The sequence below is a fragment of the Perognathus longimembris genome, chromosome 3 (assembly GCF_023159225.1).
Source record: "Perognathus longimembris pacificus isolate PPM17 chromosome 3, ASM2315922v1, whole genome shotgun sequence".
NCBI lineage: Eukaryota > Metazoa > Chordata > Mammalia > Rodentia > Heteromyidae > Perognathus > Perognathus longimembris.
The window spans coordinates 104096189-104112552 of record NC_063163.1 but is presented as its reverse complement, the minus strand read 5'-3'; the positions used below and the strand labels follow the sequence as shown (position 1 = coordinate 104112552).

General features: G+C 43.5%; 1 protein-coding gene across 1 annotated transcript in view; it reads left to right on the top strand.

Annotated features, from left to right (window-relative positions):
* Ncapd3 (non-SMC condensin II complex subunit D3) overlaps window positions 1-16364 on the top strand; it is a 57878-nt gene that overhangs the window by 37471 nt on the left and 4043 nt on the right. The window contains exons 23-32 of the mRNA XM_048343638.1: window positions 82-320; window positions 1603-1682; window positions 6987-7124; window positions 7387-7520; window positions 7911-8110; window positions 10979-11089; window positions 12869-13006; window positions 13658-13824; window positions 14072-14211; window positions 15068-15139. Of these exons, the coding sequence (XP_048199595.1) occupies window positions 82-320; window positions 1603-1682; window positions 6987-7124; window positions 7387-7520; window positions 7911-8110; window positions 10979-11089; window positions 12869-13006; window positions 13658-13824; window positions 14072-14211; window positions 15068-15139 (1419 nt within the window). The remainder of the gene's footprint in view (window positions 1-81; window positions 321-1602; window positions 1683-6986; window positions 7125-7386; window positions 7521-7910; window positions 8111-10978; window positions 11090-12868; window positions 13007-13657; window positions 13825-14071; window positions 14212-15067; window positions 15140-16364) is intronic.

Here is a 16364-nt window from a genome sequence, read left to right as displayed (position 1 = left end):
TTATGATTGTGGGCACGATGGCTTAACTTTAAATAAAATCCGCAGAGCTGAGTCTAGGTATCTCTGTCTTTTCTGTAACAGGTAAGCTCTGCCTGCAGAATGAGGACCTGGCCAAGGAGAGCATCCCAGCCCTTGTGCGAGAGCTCGAGGTGTGTGAGGATGTGGCCATTCGCAACAACGTCATCATTGTGATGTGTGATCTTTGTATCCGATACACAGTCATGGTGGACAAGTACATTCCCAACATCTCCATTTGTCTGAAGGATTCAGACCCCTTTATCCGAAAGCAGACTCTCTTCTTGCTTACCAACCTCTTGCAGGTATGTCTTTTTTCCATTCCACCAACCACTGCTTCTGGCTTAAGGGAACACTCAGTTAGCAGAGGAAATGTGCTTGCTGTGTAGTAGAGTCCAAAAATAACTTTACATTAGCATGCTTCCCAAGTTCAGTGCAGTCTGTTTTATCAGATCCTTAACTTGAGACTATTCGTTTGGGGTTTGTGCAGGCATCCTTTCAAGCCCTATGAAGTTCCACTTTTACAAATAAATACCTTGGAGAGAAAAGCACACAAGTTCCAGTTCTGTTACTCGTTTTGACCTTGAACTAATCCACATTTTTCAGACTTCTTCTTTTGTAAAAACAAGGATCATACTTTTTGCTGGGCTGTCTCACATCCTTGTTCTGAGAGTTCAGTGTATGAAAGAATGTAGAACTATAAGGCTCTGCTGAGCACTAGACATTCTTTTGTACATTGAGAGCTACATGGTTGGGCTGTGCTGAGGAGGAAATACTATTTGATTTCTACAGACAAAGCATGTCACTAAGTTATATGTCCAGCCTCATGGATGTGTTGTGTTCCTAATAGAGGCATCTACAGCTCTGTCCTGTGAAAGCCATATATGCTCTGAGTCATTTTCCTAAGATTTGATGATGTCCTACTCACATACATTGTGTGTGTGTGTGTGTGTGTGTGTGTGTGTGTGTGTGTGTGTGTGTGTCCTGGGACTTGAACTCAGAGCCTGATCACTATCCCTGAGCTGCTTTTGCTCAAGGCTAGCACTCTACCAGTTGAGCCACAGTGCCACTTCCAGCTTTTTCTGAATATATGGTACCAAGGAATCGAACCCAGGGCTTCATGCATACACTAGGCAAGCACTCTACTACTAAGCCACATTCCCAGCCCACATACATGTCTTTTTCTTTTTTTTTTTTGGCCAGTCCTGGGCCTTGGACTCAGGGCCTGAGCACTGTCCCTGGCTTCTTCCCGCTCAAGGCTAGCACTCCGCCACTTGAGCCACAGCGCCACTTCTGGCTGTTTTCTGTATATGTGGTGCTGGGGAATCGAACCTAGGGCCTCGTGTATCCGAGGCAGGCACTCTTGCCACTAGGCTATATCCCCAGCCCCACATACATGTCTTTGTACTGTCAAATGGGGATGAGGTTTCAAGATAGTGGGCAGTGAGTGCTACCCAACTGAGCTCATTCATCCTAGATAGACCAGAGGCCCGAAGGAGTGATGTCACATAAACAAAGTAGGTGAGTGGCTCTGTGACTAAATGCGCCTAAATTCATCCTGAAATTATGCTGATTTCTCTTTGACAGGAGGAGTTTGTGAAATGGAAAGGCTCTCTGTTCTTTCACTTTGTCAGCACACTGATCGATTCACAACCAGATGTTGCCAGGTAAAACTCTCTCACTTGTCACCTGGCTGGACAATATACCTCATTCTGGTATACACTAGATTTTTTTCTTTCAACTTGATCTACAGCTCAGTTATTTGAGATTTAGGGGGCTTTTGATAGTTGCCAGAAAAATGAGCCAACTTTTAAGTTACTGAACTATACAACAGATTTTCATATTTAAGTTAAAAATAAAACAATACCTGCTAGGTCCATCCAAATAATCTCAGTGCCTACTATATTTCCTAATGTTTCTCTCCCTGAAAGAGTAATAAACTGCCCATGCCTTTGTCGTATCACACTGTACAGGATAGAAGCAAGCCATTGATTGTTGACTTGATTATATTGATTTCTAGGCCACCCCCACTTTAAAAAATGTTATTTTTGATAAAGAGTTACAACTTTCCTTTAAGTCTAGAACTTGTAAAGGAGAAATTTTAGGAATTAAGATAATTGCAGTGTGAATTTGAACATATAAATTACAAGGCTCCTTGTATAAAGAAGTGTTTCTTGGAAGTGGCACTGTGGCTCAAGTGGTAGAGTGCTAGCCTTGAGCTGAAGAGCTTAGAGACAGTGCCTAGGCCCAGAGTTCAAGCCCCACGACCAACAAATAAATAAATAAATAAAATAAGTGTTTCTTGAGGACTGGAAGTGAGGTATATTACTTTGCCAATTGTTAATTCCTTCCTCCCTCCCTTCCTTCCTTATTTTTTTCTTTTTTTTTCTGGTAGCACTGGGGATTGAACTAAGGGCTTCACACATGCTAGTTACTCACCAGTTGAGGTATGCTCCCACACCCCGCCCCATACCTTTTGTTTTTGACACAGAGTCTTGCTGTCTTTGCCTGCTGGTCTCAACTTACAAATCTCCTGCCTCTAGCTTCCAAATAACTGGGATTATAAGCATGTACCACTACGTACAGCTTCTTTTTGTTTTGTTTTGGTTTTTCCTTGTGTGTTTGGCAGTACTAGGGCTTGAACTCAGTATCTCATACTTGCTTAGTTTGCTTGCTTGGCTGGTGCTCTACCCCTTGAGCCATGCCTCCTGCTCTTTATTGGTTATTTTAGGGTTAGAATCTCTTGGACTTTTCTGCCCAGGCAAACTTTCAACAGAGATTGAGATTTTCTTGATCTCAGCCTCCTGAATAGCTAAGATTTACAGGAATGAACTACTAGAGCCTCACCCTGGTATTGTTTTTGGGGTTTTTTAAGGACTCATTTTCTAGGGGTTAAGAAATGGCCTGATAGAATTAGCTACCCTACCTTGTATTATATGAATAACTCTTTTTAAAGCAAGTGCGCAATTGGAAAATAGGATGTTGAATGCCATGGCAAAAGCTATTGCAGTGGGGAGAAAGTCTTTATAGAGTTCGTTCATTAACTATAAATAGCATAGAATAATGGGTCCCTCTGGTTCTAAATGTGGTCACCAATAATTTAGTCTGAGCTCCATTGCAAGAATTTCTGCTGAGTTTTCTTTGGGTGTAATTTCCTAAGGAGGAACATTTCACATGACAACATGTGGTAGAAGGTTAACAGTCTAATTAATACTGTCTAGATCCAGAAGCAAAAAGCTAGGACTGTCTGGATTTTTTTTTCCTTTGTATAGTTGGGCAAATGAAGCAATAACTGTGTTGCTCTCTCCTTCCTTTTCAGTGCTCCCTAGCACTGTCTGCTGACTGCTTGCTGTCTATGCAGTGGTGCCACAGAGCTAGACATTCAAAGTGCATGTGCTCAGACAATAAGTGCAGGATGGAATATGGCCTGTTTAGCTTGTATTTCCTTGTTTTCCTGGTTTTTGTGAGCTTCTTCATGGGCATAGTTACAAAACAAAACAAGACAATAATTTTGTTTAACCTAATTTAAACACTATACAATGTATATATGTGTTGAGACATCTCATGGCACAATAAATGTGCACACTGTATACAATGTTGATATTTCTGTTAAGTAGAAAATTAAAATACATTGCAGCAAATATATTAAGCACTTATCAGTGTGTAAAATATATGTAGAATCAAAATATAGGTGCTTTATAGATTATCAGTCAGAAAGAAATGAGGACAGATAAGAAGATAACTTACACTATAGTAAGATTGATCGGCACTTCTTGTAGCATTTTACACACGTACAAACACACACACACACACACACACACACACACATTTTTCAGCCTCACAGTTTTATCTCTGCAGTCTGAGTTTATTTAAACCATAGTTCAAATGTGGGCTAGGATTTTCTACTTTGAAAACCTAGTGACTATGTTGGTTAACTGAAATGTAAGATAATCTGATCTCTGTTTAGGCCAAAGGCCAGGTCTGTCTGCTTTGATTAAGGTGTAATTTTTCCATACTAACTGCCAATGTCGATTTTACAGAGACTGTAGTCATAGAGCCTACTGAATTTACTTTTGGTCCAATGGGATTTCCTGAAGTGTCTTTTTTGCATGAGTAATTTTTTTTTGGCAGTGCTGAGGATCAAACTCAGCCTTATGTATTCAAGACGAGTGTTCAACCATTATGCTAATCTTTGGTGCTATGTAACATTTTTAGTTGGTCTGATAAATCCAAATTTGGGGGAAACAAAATTGTATGATGTATTTCCTCTTCTGCCCACTAGGTGGTGAGTTTGTAGTCCAGTAAACACTGGGTGAAATCCAAGTAACAAGTACAGTCTGTAACTTAGCAATTGCTGCAGAAGTATAAGGCAGGTATAAGAATTCAAGGCAAAAAAATGACTAATATAAACTGTTACTAAGGCAAAGAAGGGAGCTAACTGCTGGTGACTCATGCCTGTAATCATAGCTACTCAGGAGCCTGAGATCTGAGGATCGTGGTTCTAAGCCAGCTCAATCAGGAAAGCCCATGAGATTATTCAAGGCTAAAAAAAAGGAAGTAGAGCTATGGCTCAAGTGGTAGAGAACTGGCCTTAGGCACAAAGCCCTGGCCCTGAGGCCAAGCTCCAGGACCAGCACAACAAAAAGGAAAAGAAAAAAATAAAAAGAAAGAAAAGGGAGAAAACACAAAGATGATTAGTTTGGGGAGGAAGGAAGTATTTTTCTACCTAGAGGGCTCCTTGAGATTGTAGAACAAGTGTGATGGGTGGGCATTTGGACAGCTGGGAGGATAATCCTTGAGTTCTGGAGGTGTCTTCTGAGGTTCAATGTAGAGACATGCAGGATGCAAGGATAAGGTCGGGGTACAGTGACAGAGAAAGGATGCTATGGGGGAGTGGTCACTGGAGACAATGAAGTTAGGAAAGCAGAAAGTTAAGGTAACAGTTGACAGCTTCATGAGCATTGAAGACCCTGTGGTTCTTGTTGGAATTTGAAATGTGGAGGAAAACCAGATCTAAGTAATTCAGAGTATGTAGTATGCACATGGCAGGAGCCAAGGCAGCTCCTGGTCCGTATGGACCAGCCATAGGGTATTATTTACAATAATTTACATTCTTATATTATTCTTATATTATGTAATATGGAGGTCAGGTCTGGCCAGTGCCATCATTGGCTGTTGAGGAGTATCACATTGACTCATCTCAGATTAGTTAAAGAGAGCAGAAGCCGACTCCATCTTCCCTAAGATCTCCCCCGCTCTATCCAGGGAAGTTCCCCTTCGCTGTCATAAGATTGTGTAAACTGCTTGACCACCTGAGTAGTAGAACGCTCAGGGCTAAACCTGTGCCCTCCTATGAGTAGGCGTATCCACCTGTATCGTGAGCCCTGCCAAATCTATGCGCCAAGTCTAACATGGTAGGTTGGTTCAAACAGTTGCTATGAGGCAGATTGTAATTCCATTGGCCACCTGTGTGTGACCTGGCATGGTCTGTAAGTGTTGTAACTTCATTAGCCACCTGCGTGTGGCAGGCTTGACCATATGGTGTTTGCCTTTATAACCCGACCCGAGCATGGCCCTGGGGCGCGCAGTCCCAGTTCCAGAGTCTGGGCTGCCAGCCTGCTTTTTACAGTTGCCATCCCATCCCAGCTCCCTAGTCTGGGCCGTGACCCTGGCCGGTCAGTATACTTTTTGCTTCCCCAATAAATTCATCTTTTTACTTGAGACTGTCTCTGAGTGGTGGACTCTTGGAGGGATGGGGGATCCCCCACCTCAGACCCCCTTACATTGTGGTCCCCTCCCTTGAGGGGACCCCATTACAATTATTATATTATTTATAATAATAAATATAAATATGGTTTATAACCAGTAACTCCTCACACGCACCCCTCTTCCTTTCTTTCCAACTTTGTCTGACTAGATACTTTGTGTTTGGCATAGGATTTATGGTGCTGGGAATCAAGTAGACATTCAGTGAACAGTGATAGTAGGGAGTTGTGTTCCTTGCCCCTTCACTTTGGGGTGTGGGACAGGAGCAGATTTCTTATGAGAGGACAAGAAGTGCAGTGGTGTCCTTGTTAGGGAGCCAGTAATCACCAAGAATAGGATCACTCAGAGAGGTGGCATAGAAAATGTTGGAGAGCCACCTACTTAGGATCTGGGTTTGTTTCATAGATAAGGAGGGAAGGGGCGGAACTCCCAGGGGTGATGTGGAGATGAAGACCCTCAGGACAGGAAGGCCTTGGATGCAGAGCCACAGCCAAAGACCAGGGCATTGCAGGAAAGAACTCACTTCCTGTTTCTGGTAGAATTTTGGTAGAAATGGGTTTGGGACACATGTGGAAGGAGCACACTCAGGGCAGGCTGGTGATTCCAAAATCAGGACAAGTCATTTTGTGAGGGTACATGCCGTACTGGTGCAAATTGTAAACTCTTCTTCCTCTCCACTCTGGAAACAAGTTTCAGGTACTGGGAATGGGTTTGTATCCATTGTTTTGGCAACAGGTTGAGGTTGGGCATGAAGGACCTATGCTGCTTTCCAGATGGTCCTTGTCACTGTGTCAGCTTGGGAACTCCTCGCCTCTGCTTGAAGCAGTTTTGGCAAAGTTGAGAGACAGACAAGATAAGCAGAATTCTTGCCTTGCTCTGTGTGTGTGTGTGTCCTGGAGGTTGAACTCAGAGCCACAATTCCACTTCTGGCTTTTTGGAGATTAGAGATAAATCTCATAGACTTTTCTGCCTGGGCTGGCTTTAAACCATGATCCTCAGATCTCAGCCTCCTGAGTAGCTAGAATTATAGGCATGAGCCCTGGCACCTGGCCTGCCTTGCTTTTGATGATGGAGCTGTATTTGGGTAGATTTAGAATCTCTTACCCTCGCTTACCATTGTCTGTGCTCAGTGAGAATGCTTATGTACTTGTAGAGACTGTGCAAGCAGCAAATGGATTTCCCACTTTTGTCTCTCTACTTTGCAGTTTGGGGGAGTTCTGCCTGGCTCACTTGCTACTGAAGAGGAACCCCACCATGTTTTTCCAGCACTTTATTGAGTGTATATTCCACTTCAACAACTATGAGAAGCATGAGAAGTATAACAAATTCCCCCAGTCCGAAAGGTCAGTGGCATGGCTGGGGTGGATGGTCTTATCTCTTGGTAAGAGGGGAGACTTGGGAGGTGCTGGCTATTCAGACAGAGAGGTAGGACATGTGTGGCAGGTCCTGTGCAGAGCTTGGAGCACTGAGGGAAACAAATGCCCAGGAAGACATTGGAATCCCAGTGTCCTTTGCACTGAGCCTTGCAGATGCAGGTACAATGCTGTGCTAAACCCTTTTCACCTGCACCCACGTGTGTGGTAACACTGTCGTACTCTGCCACAGAGAGAAGCGGCTGTTTTCACTGAAGGGAAAGACCAACAAGGGGAGGCGAATGAGAATCTACAAGTTTCTTCTAGAGCACTTCACAGATGAGCAGCGATTCAATATCACTTCCAAAATCTGCCTTAGTATTTTGGGTAGGCCTGGTGGTGCTGGGGAGAGGAGGTGGTAAATATGTGTTTAAAAATAAAGTACAGGGGGCCGGGAATGTGGCTTAGTGATAGAGTGCTTGCCTAACATTCATAAAGCCATGGGTTCAATTCCTTAGTACCACATAAACAGACAAAGCCGGAAGTGGTGCTGTGGCTCAAGTGGTAGAGTGCTATCCTTGAGCAAAAGAAGCTCAGAGACAGTGTCCTGGCCCTGAGTACAAGGCCCAGGACCTGCAAAAAAACAAAAACAAACAAAAATAAAATGCAGGTCTATAACATGTAGGACCTGTTCTTTGAGGAACACCCATGTTTCTAAGCGCCCCCTCCCCGGCCCTGTCCTCACAAGTTTGTTAAATCTCCTATGCTTTCTCACAGCATGCTTTGCTGATGGCATCTTACCCCTGGACACAGAGGCCAGTGAATTGCTTTCAGATACATTCGACGTCCTCAGCTCAAAGGAGATCAAGCTTTTGGCAATGAGAGCTAAACCATGCAAGGACCTCCTTATGGAAGAAGATGACATGGCTTTGGCAAATGTGGTCATGCAGGAGGCCCAAATAAAGCTCATTTCACAGGTATGTGTGGGCTCATCCCACAGACTGCTCATGCGCATTCTGGGTGGTGTACCTGGGTCCTGAGCTCGTTCTTACCAGTGGATTTAACCAGTGCCTAGGTGGCAATCTGCAAGTCTGTTTCTGGCCCCAGCTCCTCTTGTAAACCAGAGTTCACTTCCACTTGTCTGTCTCGAAGAGCCAAAAGTGTCTCAATCTTACTCTGTCAAAGTTGACCTAGTCATCTCTCCCTGCCTCTGCCATTAGATACCAAATTGTCACAGGAATCTCCTGGATAATTTGTGCTACAGCAGAACAAGTGTCCAGGATTCTAAGCACATTCTCTGTTTGACCTGAAGTATCAGTTTAAAATTGAGAGGCTTAGCAAGAACTTCATTGCCAGAGACCTCACCAGGCCCCAAGTGGATAGCTGGTGTGTTTGGCTGGTATGCTTCCTACTTGATCCCTGAAGTTTTATTTAGTTTTGCCGGTCCTGGGGCTTGAACTCTGGGCTTGGGTTCTGTCCCTGAATTTGATTTGCTCAAAGTGAGTGCTCTACCACTTGAGCCACAGTTCCATTTCCAGTTTTATTGAGTAGTTTATTGGAGATAAAAGTCTCATGGACTTTCCTGCTCAGGCTGGCTTTGAACTGTGATCCTCAGATCTCAGCCTCCTAAGTAGCTAGGATTACAGGCATGAGCCACTGGTGCCCAGCTCCTGAAGGCTTTTGATCCTAAAGAAGCAATCTGATGCCATCCAGCTTGCTAGGAGATCCTGTCTGTTTTATCTCAAAGATTCATCTGTCTTGTATTTCCACTGCTTCTGACTTGTTCAGGCTATGCCATTTCTAGTTGCTTCTATAGCACCCTTTCTGTCTCTAGTTTCCTTGATCTGCAGGTCATGCACCAGTTTGCTTCCCAAACAGTCTTGTTTTTTGTTTGTTTGTATCATGGGGTTTAGTATGTAGCCTACGGTGGCCTCAAACTTCATCAGCCCTCGAACTGCTGGAATTATAGGCAAGCATCACTGTGTCAAGCTTTAGAATGTTGGTTTTATTTTTAATACAAATCTGATCATTTTATTTTCCTTAAAGTAGAGGCAGACTGGATATGAAAGGGCAGCAGGAGACATTCCTGGGTGATGGATTATGGGTGATTGGTGTTGGCTACACAGCATGTTCTTGTGTCACTGTTCATGGAACTGTTCTTTTCGTGCTAAAGAAGGGGGTACGTTTGTTGTATGGATGATATGTGTGTGGCCTCGTGCCAATTCTAAATGAAACCCTGATTCTCCACCAGGATGTGATCTTAGTGTGCTGGTTCTCACCCCATCCCTTTTCTTTTTCTTTGCTGTGTTCTCTCCTGTCCATATCCTTGATGCTGGTTCTTTTGTCTTCAGTGCCCTTGCCACACACACCCATTCCCATACATCCTAAGTGCCATCTTCTCAGAAAGCCTCCACTACACATTCCTGTCTGCCCACTTCCTTCCTAGACACTCTCCCTCATAGACAAGTTCCAGACTCTGCCACTTGCCACTCAGTGTAATTTACCCCTACATACACTGTGGGCGAGAAGCAACCTGAAACTTGTTGCACTTCTGGGACAAATAGGTCTTGATAGAACTTGATGAGGGAATTGATTTCATCCATTTGTAAACACTGTCCCTAAACTAGCATCTGTTCATGTCCGTATTTAAGCAAATTGTGGCCCTCCTATTTCAGGAGAAATGAGTTGGTATGCAAGCAAGAAAGATACTATTACCTTCAAGAAGAACAAGAGTGCTTTTCAGGTTCAGAAAGATAAATCTTACATATGTGAAATGCTATAATGAATTATTTTTAATTCTTAATGGTTCTGATCATTTAAATCAAGTGCTAGTTTAAATTCTCAGTCCTCCTTCGTCTATCCCGTACAGGCTGGGATTAGAAGCAAGTGCTACCATACCTAGCTCATAGCACTTTTAAAAGTGTGTGCGTAGTTATAAGAAAAGACAGACACACACACACACACAGCTGGCTGTCGCCATGCTTAGTCATTTTTATACTATTGTCATCTCATCTGAAGATTATAAAATACCTTTGCACAGCCAGAGTAGGTCTGAATGTAGACCAGAGCTAAGAGTCCAGGAGGGCTTTTGTGGAGATTTTGAGCTTTCTGTTGTTACTCAATGTATTTCTTATTCCTTTTTCTCATTTAGAATGTGTGAGCAGGGGCTGGGAACATGGCCTATTGATAAAGTGCTTGCCTCGTATACATGAAGCCCTGGGTTCGATTCCTCAGCACCACATATAGAGAAAAAAGCTGGAAGTGGCGCTGTGGCTTAATTGGTAGAGTGCTAGTCTTGAGAAAAAGAAGGCAGGGACAGTGCTTAGGCCTTGAGTCCACGCCCCAGGATGGGAACAAAAACAAAACAAATAGGGGCTGGGGATATGGCCTAGTGGCACGAGTGCTTGCCTCGTATACATGAGGCCCTGGGTTCAATTCCCCAGCACCACATATACAGAAAGCGGCCAGAAGTGGCGCTGTGGCTCAAGTGGCAGAGTGCTAGCCTTGAGCAAAAAGAAGCCAGGGACAGTGCTCAGGCCCTGAGTCCAAGCCCCAGGACTGGCCAAAAAAAAACCTAAAAAAAAACAAAACAAATAAATAGAATGTGTGAGCAGTATTTCTCCACTGCCTGTATTATATACCTTCTAAATGTTTGCCAGTAATGCTAAGGATGACTTTAGAAGAAAAGCCATCAGTACAATATATTCCCAGTGTCATAATCAAACACCAAAAATCAGCTGTTACAGATGCTACATGGTCTGTGCTAAAAGAATGGGATGAAGGACAAGCTTTTGTCTTTTAGAGGTTTGTACATCTAAAACCCCCTTCTGTTTGTGTTCCTACAGGTTCAAAAGAGGAATTTCATAGAAAACATTATTCCAATTATCATCTCCCTAAAGACTGTGCTGGAGAAAAAAAAGATCCCAGCTTTACGAGAACTCATGAACTATCTCAGGGTAAGTAAGAAGCTGGCCTTTTGGGGTTGTGTCTTTTCTCCAAGTTCATTACTTAGGATCTGCTGCCAGTGTCGGCAGACAATGAGTGGTAGGAACTCAGAGAGCTGTAGAAACGTGTATTACAGTGGTGTGTACAATGCATGTGCCAGGCTGGCTTGTCTGCAGAGGAGAAGACTGGGTGTTAGGCCAGAGACATGCTGCTTGTGGATGCATGTTAGGGTTAGGTTCCATTTCTAGAGAACCTCCACCATGGTCAAGGAGCAAAGAGTCTTCATCAAAGTCCACTCTGGTGAAGGAGGAAGTGGAATCCTTTGTCCACACTGTTTCAGATGGAACTGATGAAGCGTTAACAGCCCCATGTCAGCTCGCCTTAGCTTGAGCCACTACTGCCCCGAGGCAGCTGCCATCCTCGGGCTGGCATTGCTGTTTGTGAAGTGAGTCGGGGTGTAACAGACTGAGCAACACTTTTCAGGTTGTAGACTGCAGGATAGACCTAAGGAAGGCCTCAGATCTTTCACAGAATTATTCAGAAATAAAAGCTACAATCACTTCCTTAATTTAGCAGTTGTTTCTCTAGTAACATTGTGTATTTTTTCTTAAAAAACAACAACAAAACTTTCCTCTGAAAAGGCGGCAACAAAATGACATGGAATATGATCTTGCAGTGACCTTGTACCTTAAGATGGAGTTGGGAGGGATGAGCACACTGTATGGAAAAAGTGATAACTTGTGATTCCTTTTGTATTTTTTTATTGTCCAAACTGTCCAATCAGAGGAGGGGATATAAAATGCTTAGGTCCTCCTGTTTCTGCCACATCTCTGAGAATGCCATGAGTTTCATTCAGCAGTCCCCTCTTAGCTCTGCAGTATTGGTGGCTGGAGCTGCTAGTCTTTCTGTAGCTTTTGTCATGGTCGAATAACAGCGTAGCCTTTTCTTCCTCTAGTTCTGTTAGGTGAAAAGTTTCCTTCTCTTAACCCAGGGATTAAGAGATCCCTCTAAGTCCTGAGAATGTTCCTACCCAGATGTAATCAAAGGCTTTCAGTTAAAAAGGCACACAATGGGTTGAGGGCCAAAGTTGTGATTCTGTGAGTCTAGTGGTAAAGCTAGCATAAACGAATGAGCAGCTGCCAGGCTGCTCTGCCTCCCCAGATCTGCTGTGCCAGCCTGGACCAGGACCATGCCTTTTTCCCATTGACTACCTGGGCAATTGCTCCTCATCTGGCCGATAGACCGGAAGCTTCCTAGGAGATGGGAACTGTTTGTTAGTATCTCACATCATAGTGGGTAGTATGAACACCATTAATGTTTCCTTACAATAAGCTATTATGCTAAGTAATCTGCTTATTAATGTAATATATACAGCCTACTCTCAGTAATACAAAACTGTGTGTGTGTGTGTGTGTGTGTGTGTGTGTGTGTGTGTGTTTGCGCACACCAGAACTAGAGCTTGAACTCAGGGCCACCACTTAAGCCTACTTCTACTTGTGGTGGTTAATTGGAGATAAGAGTCTCATGGACTTTCTGTAACTAGGATTACAGGCGGGAGCTACTGGCTTCATACAAATTGTACTGTTTGCTGTGTTTATGGGGTTGTATTCCACTGCTTATTTCTTATTTTGGTTTTTGAGGCAGAGACTTGCTGTGTTGTCCAGGTTGGCCTGGACCTTGTGATCTTCCTGCCTCTGCCTTCTGGGGGTTGGGATTACAGTTTTGCTACCATGCCTTTAAGAGCTTATTTTAGTCAAGAAAACACTAAAGGGTGCTTCTGGGTTTTTCAGGAAGTGATGCAAGATTACCGAGATGAAATCAAGGATTTCTTTGCAGTTGACAAACAACTGGCATCTGAACTGGAGTATGACATGAAGAAATACAACGAACAACTGGCCCAGGAGCAAGAGCTAGCAAAGCAGGCTGATGTGAGCGAGCAGGGTGGTTGATGGCGGCATTAGGGTCCAAGCCGTGTAGGTGGGAAGTGGTCTGTCTAGTATATTCTCATGCCAGCTTTCCTAGCATTCTCCCAAACCCCCATGTAATCAGAGTTCAGTTAGAATTAGGCCCCTGGGCATGTGGCTTGCTGGCCAGTACCATGTTCCCTTGTCATGTGCAATAGACAGAGCAGTGGCTCAAGCTTCTCTTTCCACAGCCCCTGCCATAAGACATTGTCTGGGAAATCACAGCAGTAATGGAAGAAATGTATGAGTACCAGAATGCACACCAGTATAGGGCATCTGATCTGTAATTCTAGGCCACCCACCCCTAAGCCTCCCTCCGTGGTGTTTTGGTTTGCTGGGGTCTTTCTCCCAGCCACCCCTCTTGAGAGCATATTTGTCCCCGGAGGCGTTGCTAGGTCTAGCTGCTGCTCTTGTTAGAAGCATGATGTTCTCACTGCCTGAGAAATCCAGACAGATCCGTTGCATTCATGTGTGACGAGGACAAATTGGCCACAAGATCTCTGTGTGGCAGTTGGCTGATTGTTCTGTGTTGAAGAGAAATGTATCCTTGCCTGAGACTGGTATGGCTTGTTCATAACATGGGAAGATTCCAGTTCCATTCATCTTCTCTAACAGGTTGGTCCTGGCTCAGAAGTCATGCCAGCTCCCGCTGGCCAAGAAAATGCTGCCGTGCCCCCAGCTGCAAGCCAGCCCTCAACACCTAGATCTGGCACTGTTCACGCACCACCTTTGCCTCCCACACCTGAAGCTGGGCCTCTGAAGATGTTAATTCCCAGTGCAAGGTAGGGAGCCCGCTAGACAGTAGCAAGCTAGTCTTGCGTCCTATTCCCAGCGGCATCCTTGTGCCCTCCCCCGCCCATCATGAGACACACCATTCATCTTTGCATTGGCTGGAAGCCTCCTCACTCCACCCCCTCCCTTGGAGACTGGCAAGAGGGTGGATGAGCAGCATGTCTCAAAGGAAGTGGGCAAGGGCCACATGGCCTTCCTGCTGCCTCTGCAGCATCTGTGGCACGTCATTTCCCACAGGCGCATGTCCCTGAGCACCATCGCCATCCTGAATTCGGTCAAGAAAGCTGTGGAGTCCAAGAGTAAACATCGCAACCAGAGCTCAGGAGTTCCTCCCTTTACTTTAATGTCGGAAAGCCCAGAGAAACCGGGCAGCCGGGGTAAGCCTCAAGATTGGTGCTAGACATAGGGAGAACTCACAGCTGACTAAACAGAACAAGTCTGCTTGTCATTTCTTGCCAAGTGCTTCTGTTCCTTCTTTCAAGATATCCGACATTAACTGAGATTTAGTATTTAGGTGAGAAAACAGTCCGTGGCTCTGCTGAAAGATTTTAGAGTTGGAGAACATATAGTAGTGCTGTTTATTCCTCGTCTTTTTCCTACACACACACACACACACACACACACTTATGTATATATACATATATGCGTTCTGTGTACTTATCAAATTGTGATCTTAGCATACATTGTTTTATCACTTGGTCTATACACACCTATGTGAGACACAGGGAAAAGTTTTCTTTAATTTTCAAAACTTCTCCTAGTGGTTTTATAACATTCCATCTTAAAGAAGTTCCACAACTTTTTGATCATTATCCTATTGAAAGTGCTTTTCAATTTTTTGTATGTGTAAATAATATTACAGTTAATATCCTTGCATATATAGCCTGTATGTATGGAATCCTTAGAACTATGCCCTGTAGCCAAAGGCCATGAATATTTAATAGCTTTTAGTGTCTGTCCATAATTTATTACAAGTAGTATGTGCATTTCTATTTTCCTGCTTAGAAACACTGTTTTTTTTTTTATAATTTTCCATTGTTTGCTGAGTATTATAGTTCAGTTTTCTAGAGAAAATTAGTGAGAATGCCCATGTTTTCTGAGGTCTATCACATATTTGTATTGCTTTCTGAACTGCCTCTAAGAAACTTTAACTGCTGGGAACTTGAGCTTCACCATATATGTCCTATGCTTTCTCCTTGGCAGTTTTGGTCTTGACCCTGTTTTCCATTTTAGCACCTTCCTACAGCTTGGAGCAAGAGTCTGATGGTGCTATCAAGCAGTTGCGGGCAATCAGTACTCCTGAGAGTAAGTACCCTTTCTCCTCTGATCACAGTGCATTTGCTGGAATTGTAGAACTTTCTGTCACAAGATACTGCTTGTAATTGGACAACAGCTCTCCTGATGCTCAACCAATAGTTTTTCTTTTCTTTCTTTTTTTAAAATTGTTATTATAAAGGTATACAGAGAGATACAATTACATATACATATATATGTATATATATATGTTAGGTAATGAGTATATTTCTTTGTTTGTTTTGTTTTGTTTTTGTTGCCAGTCCTGGGGCGTGGACTCAGGGCCTGAGCACTGTCCCTGGCTTCTTTTTGCTCAAGGCTAGCACTCTACCTCTTGAGCCACAGCACCACTTCCGGCTTTTTTCTCTATATATGTGGTGCTGAGGAATCGAACGCAGGGCTTCATGTATACGAGGCGAGTACTTTACCACTAGGCCATATTCCCAGCCCCATGAGTATATTTCTTTTTTGAACAGTGTCACCCACCTCCTTTTCTCTTTCACTGTTTTTTCCTCCCAATCCCCCATAAGTTAATTTCAACATAGTGTCTAGTGAGTATCACTGAACAGCAACAAAGGAAAACAAAAACAGCAAAAGGAAACAAACTCTTGTTTCCATTCTTGGAGTTCATGTTGATAAATACTTTATATGACCATATACTCATAATTATTGTGTCTTTGTGATCCTCTCCTGAGAATATCCTCCTTTGGTTTTACTGTGTGACTGTCTATAGTCCTGTATAATTTTTTCTATCCAAGTGTATTTTTTGTCTTTTACCATCCAGTGTGTTTGCTTGTAGATTTATTAGCACATTCTAGTTATGACAAATGAGGGAAACTATGGAATATGTTTCTTTGGGTCTGGCTCAGTTTGCTTATTTTTCCAGGTCTTTCCATTTCCATACAAATGGTACAATATTACTCTTTTTGATGGAAGAGTAGAATTCTATTGTATATTGACCCATTAGTCCATTGAGGTCACCCAGTAGTTTTTCTGATAGCTCATTTAAAACTTCAGAACAACTTAGGGATACTTGAGTGACAGGTGGGAAGCTGAGGCACACAGACAAGGTCAACAGCCCTACCTGCTGCCTCCTGCTATTGCAAATGTACTCAGCTAGTGTACCCTAGGAAGTGGTCAAAAGTTAGCACTAACATGTGCCCAGTACGGTTAGACTGGGGGTCCTGTGGTCTGTTGAGGATGTTGCTTCAGCTACAGCAAGTGCCTCTCTGTCTTC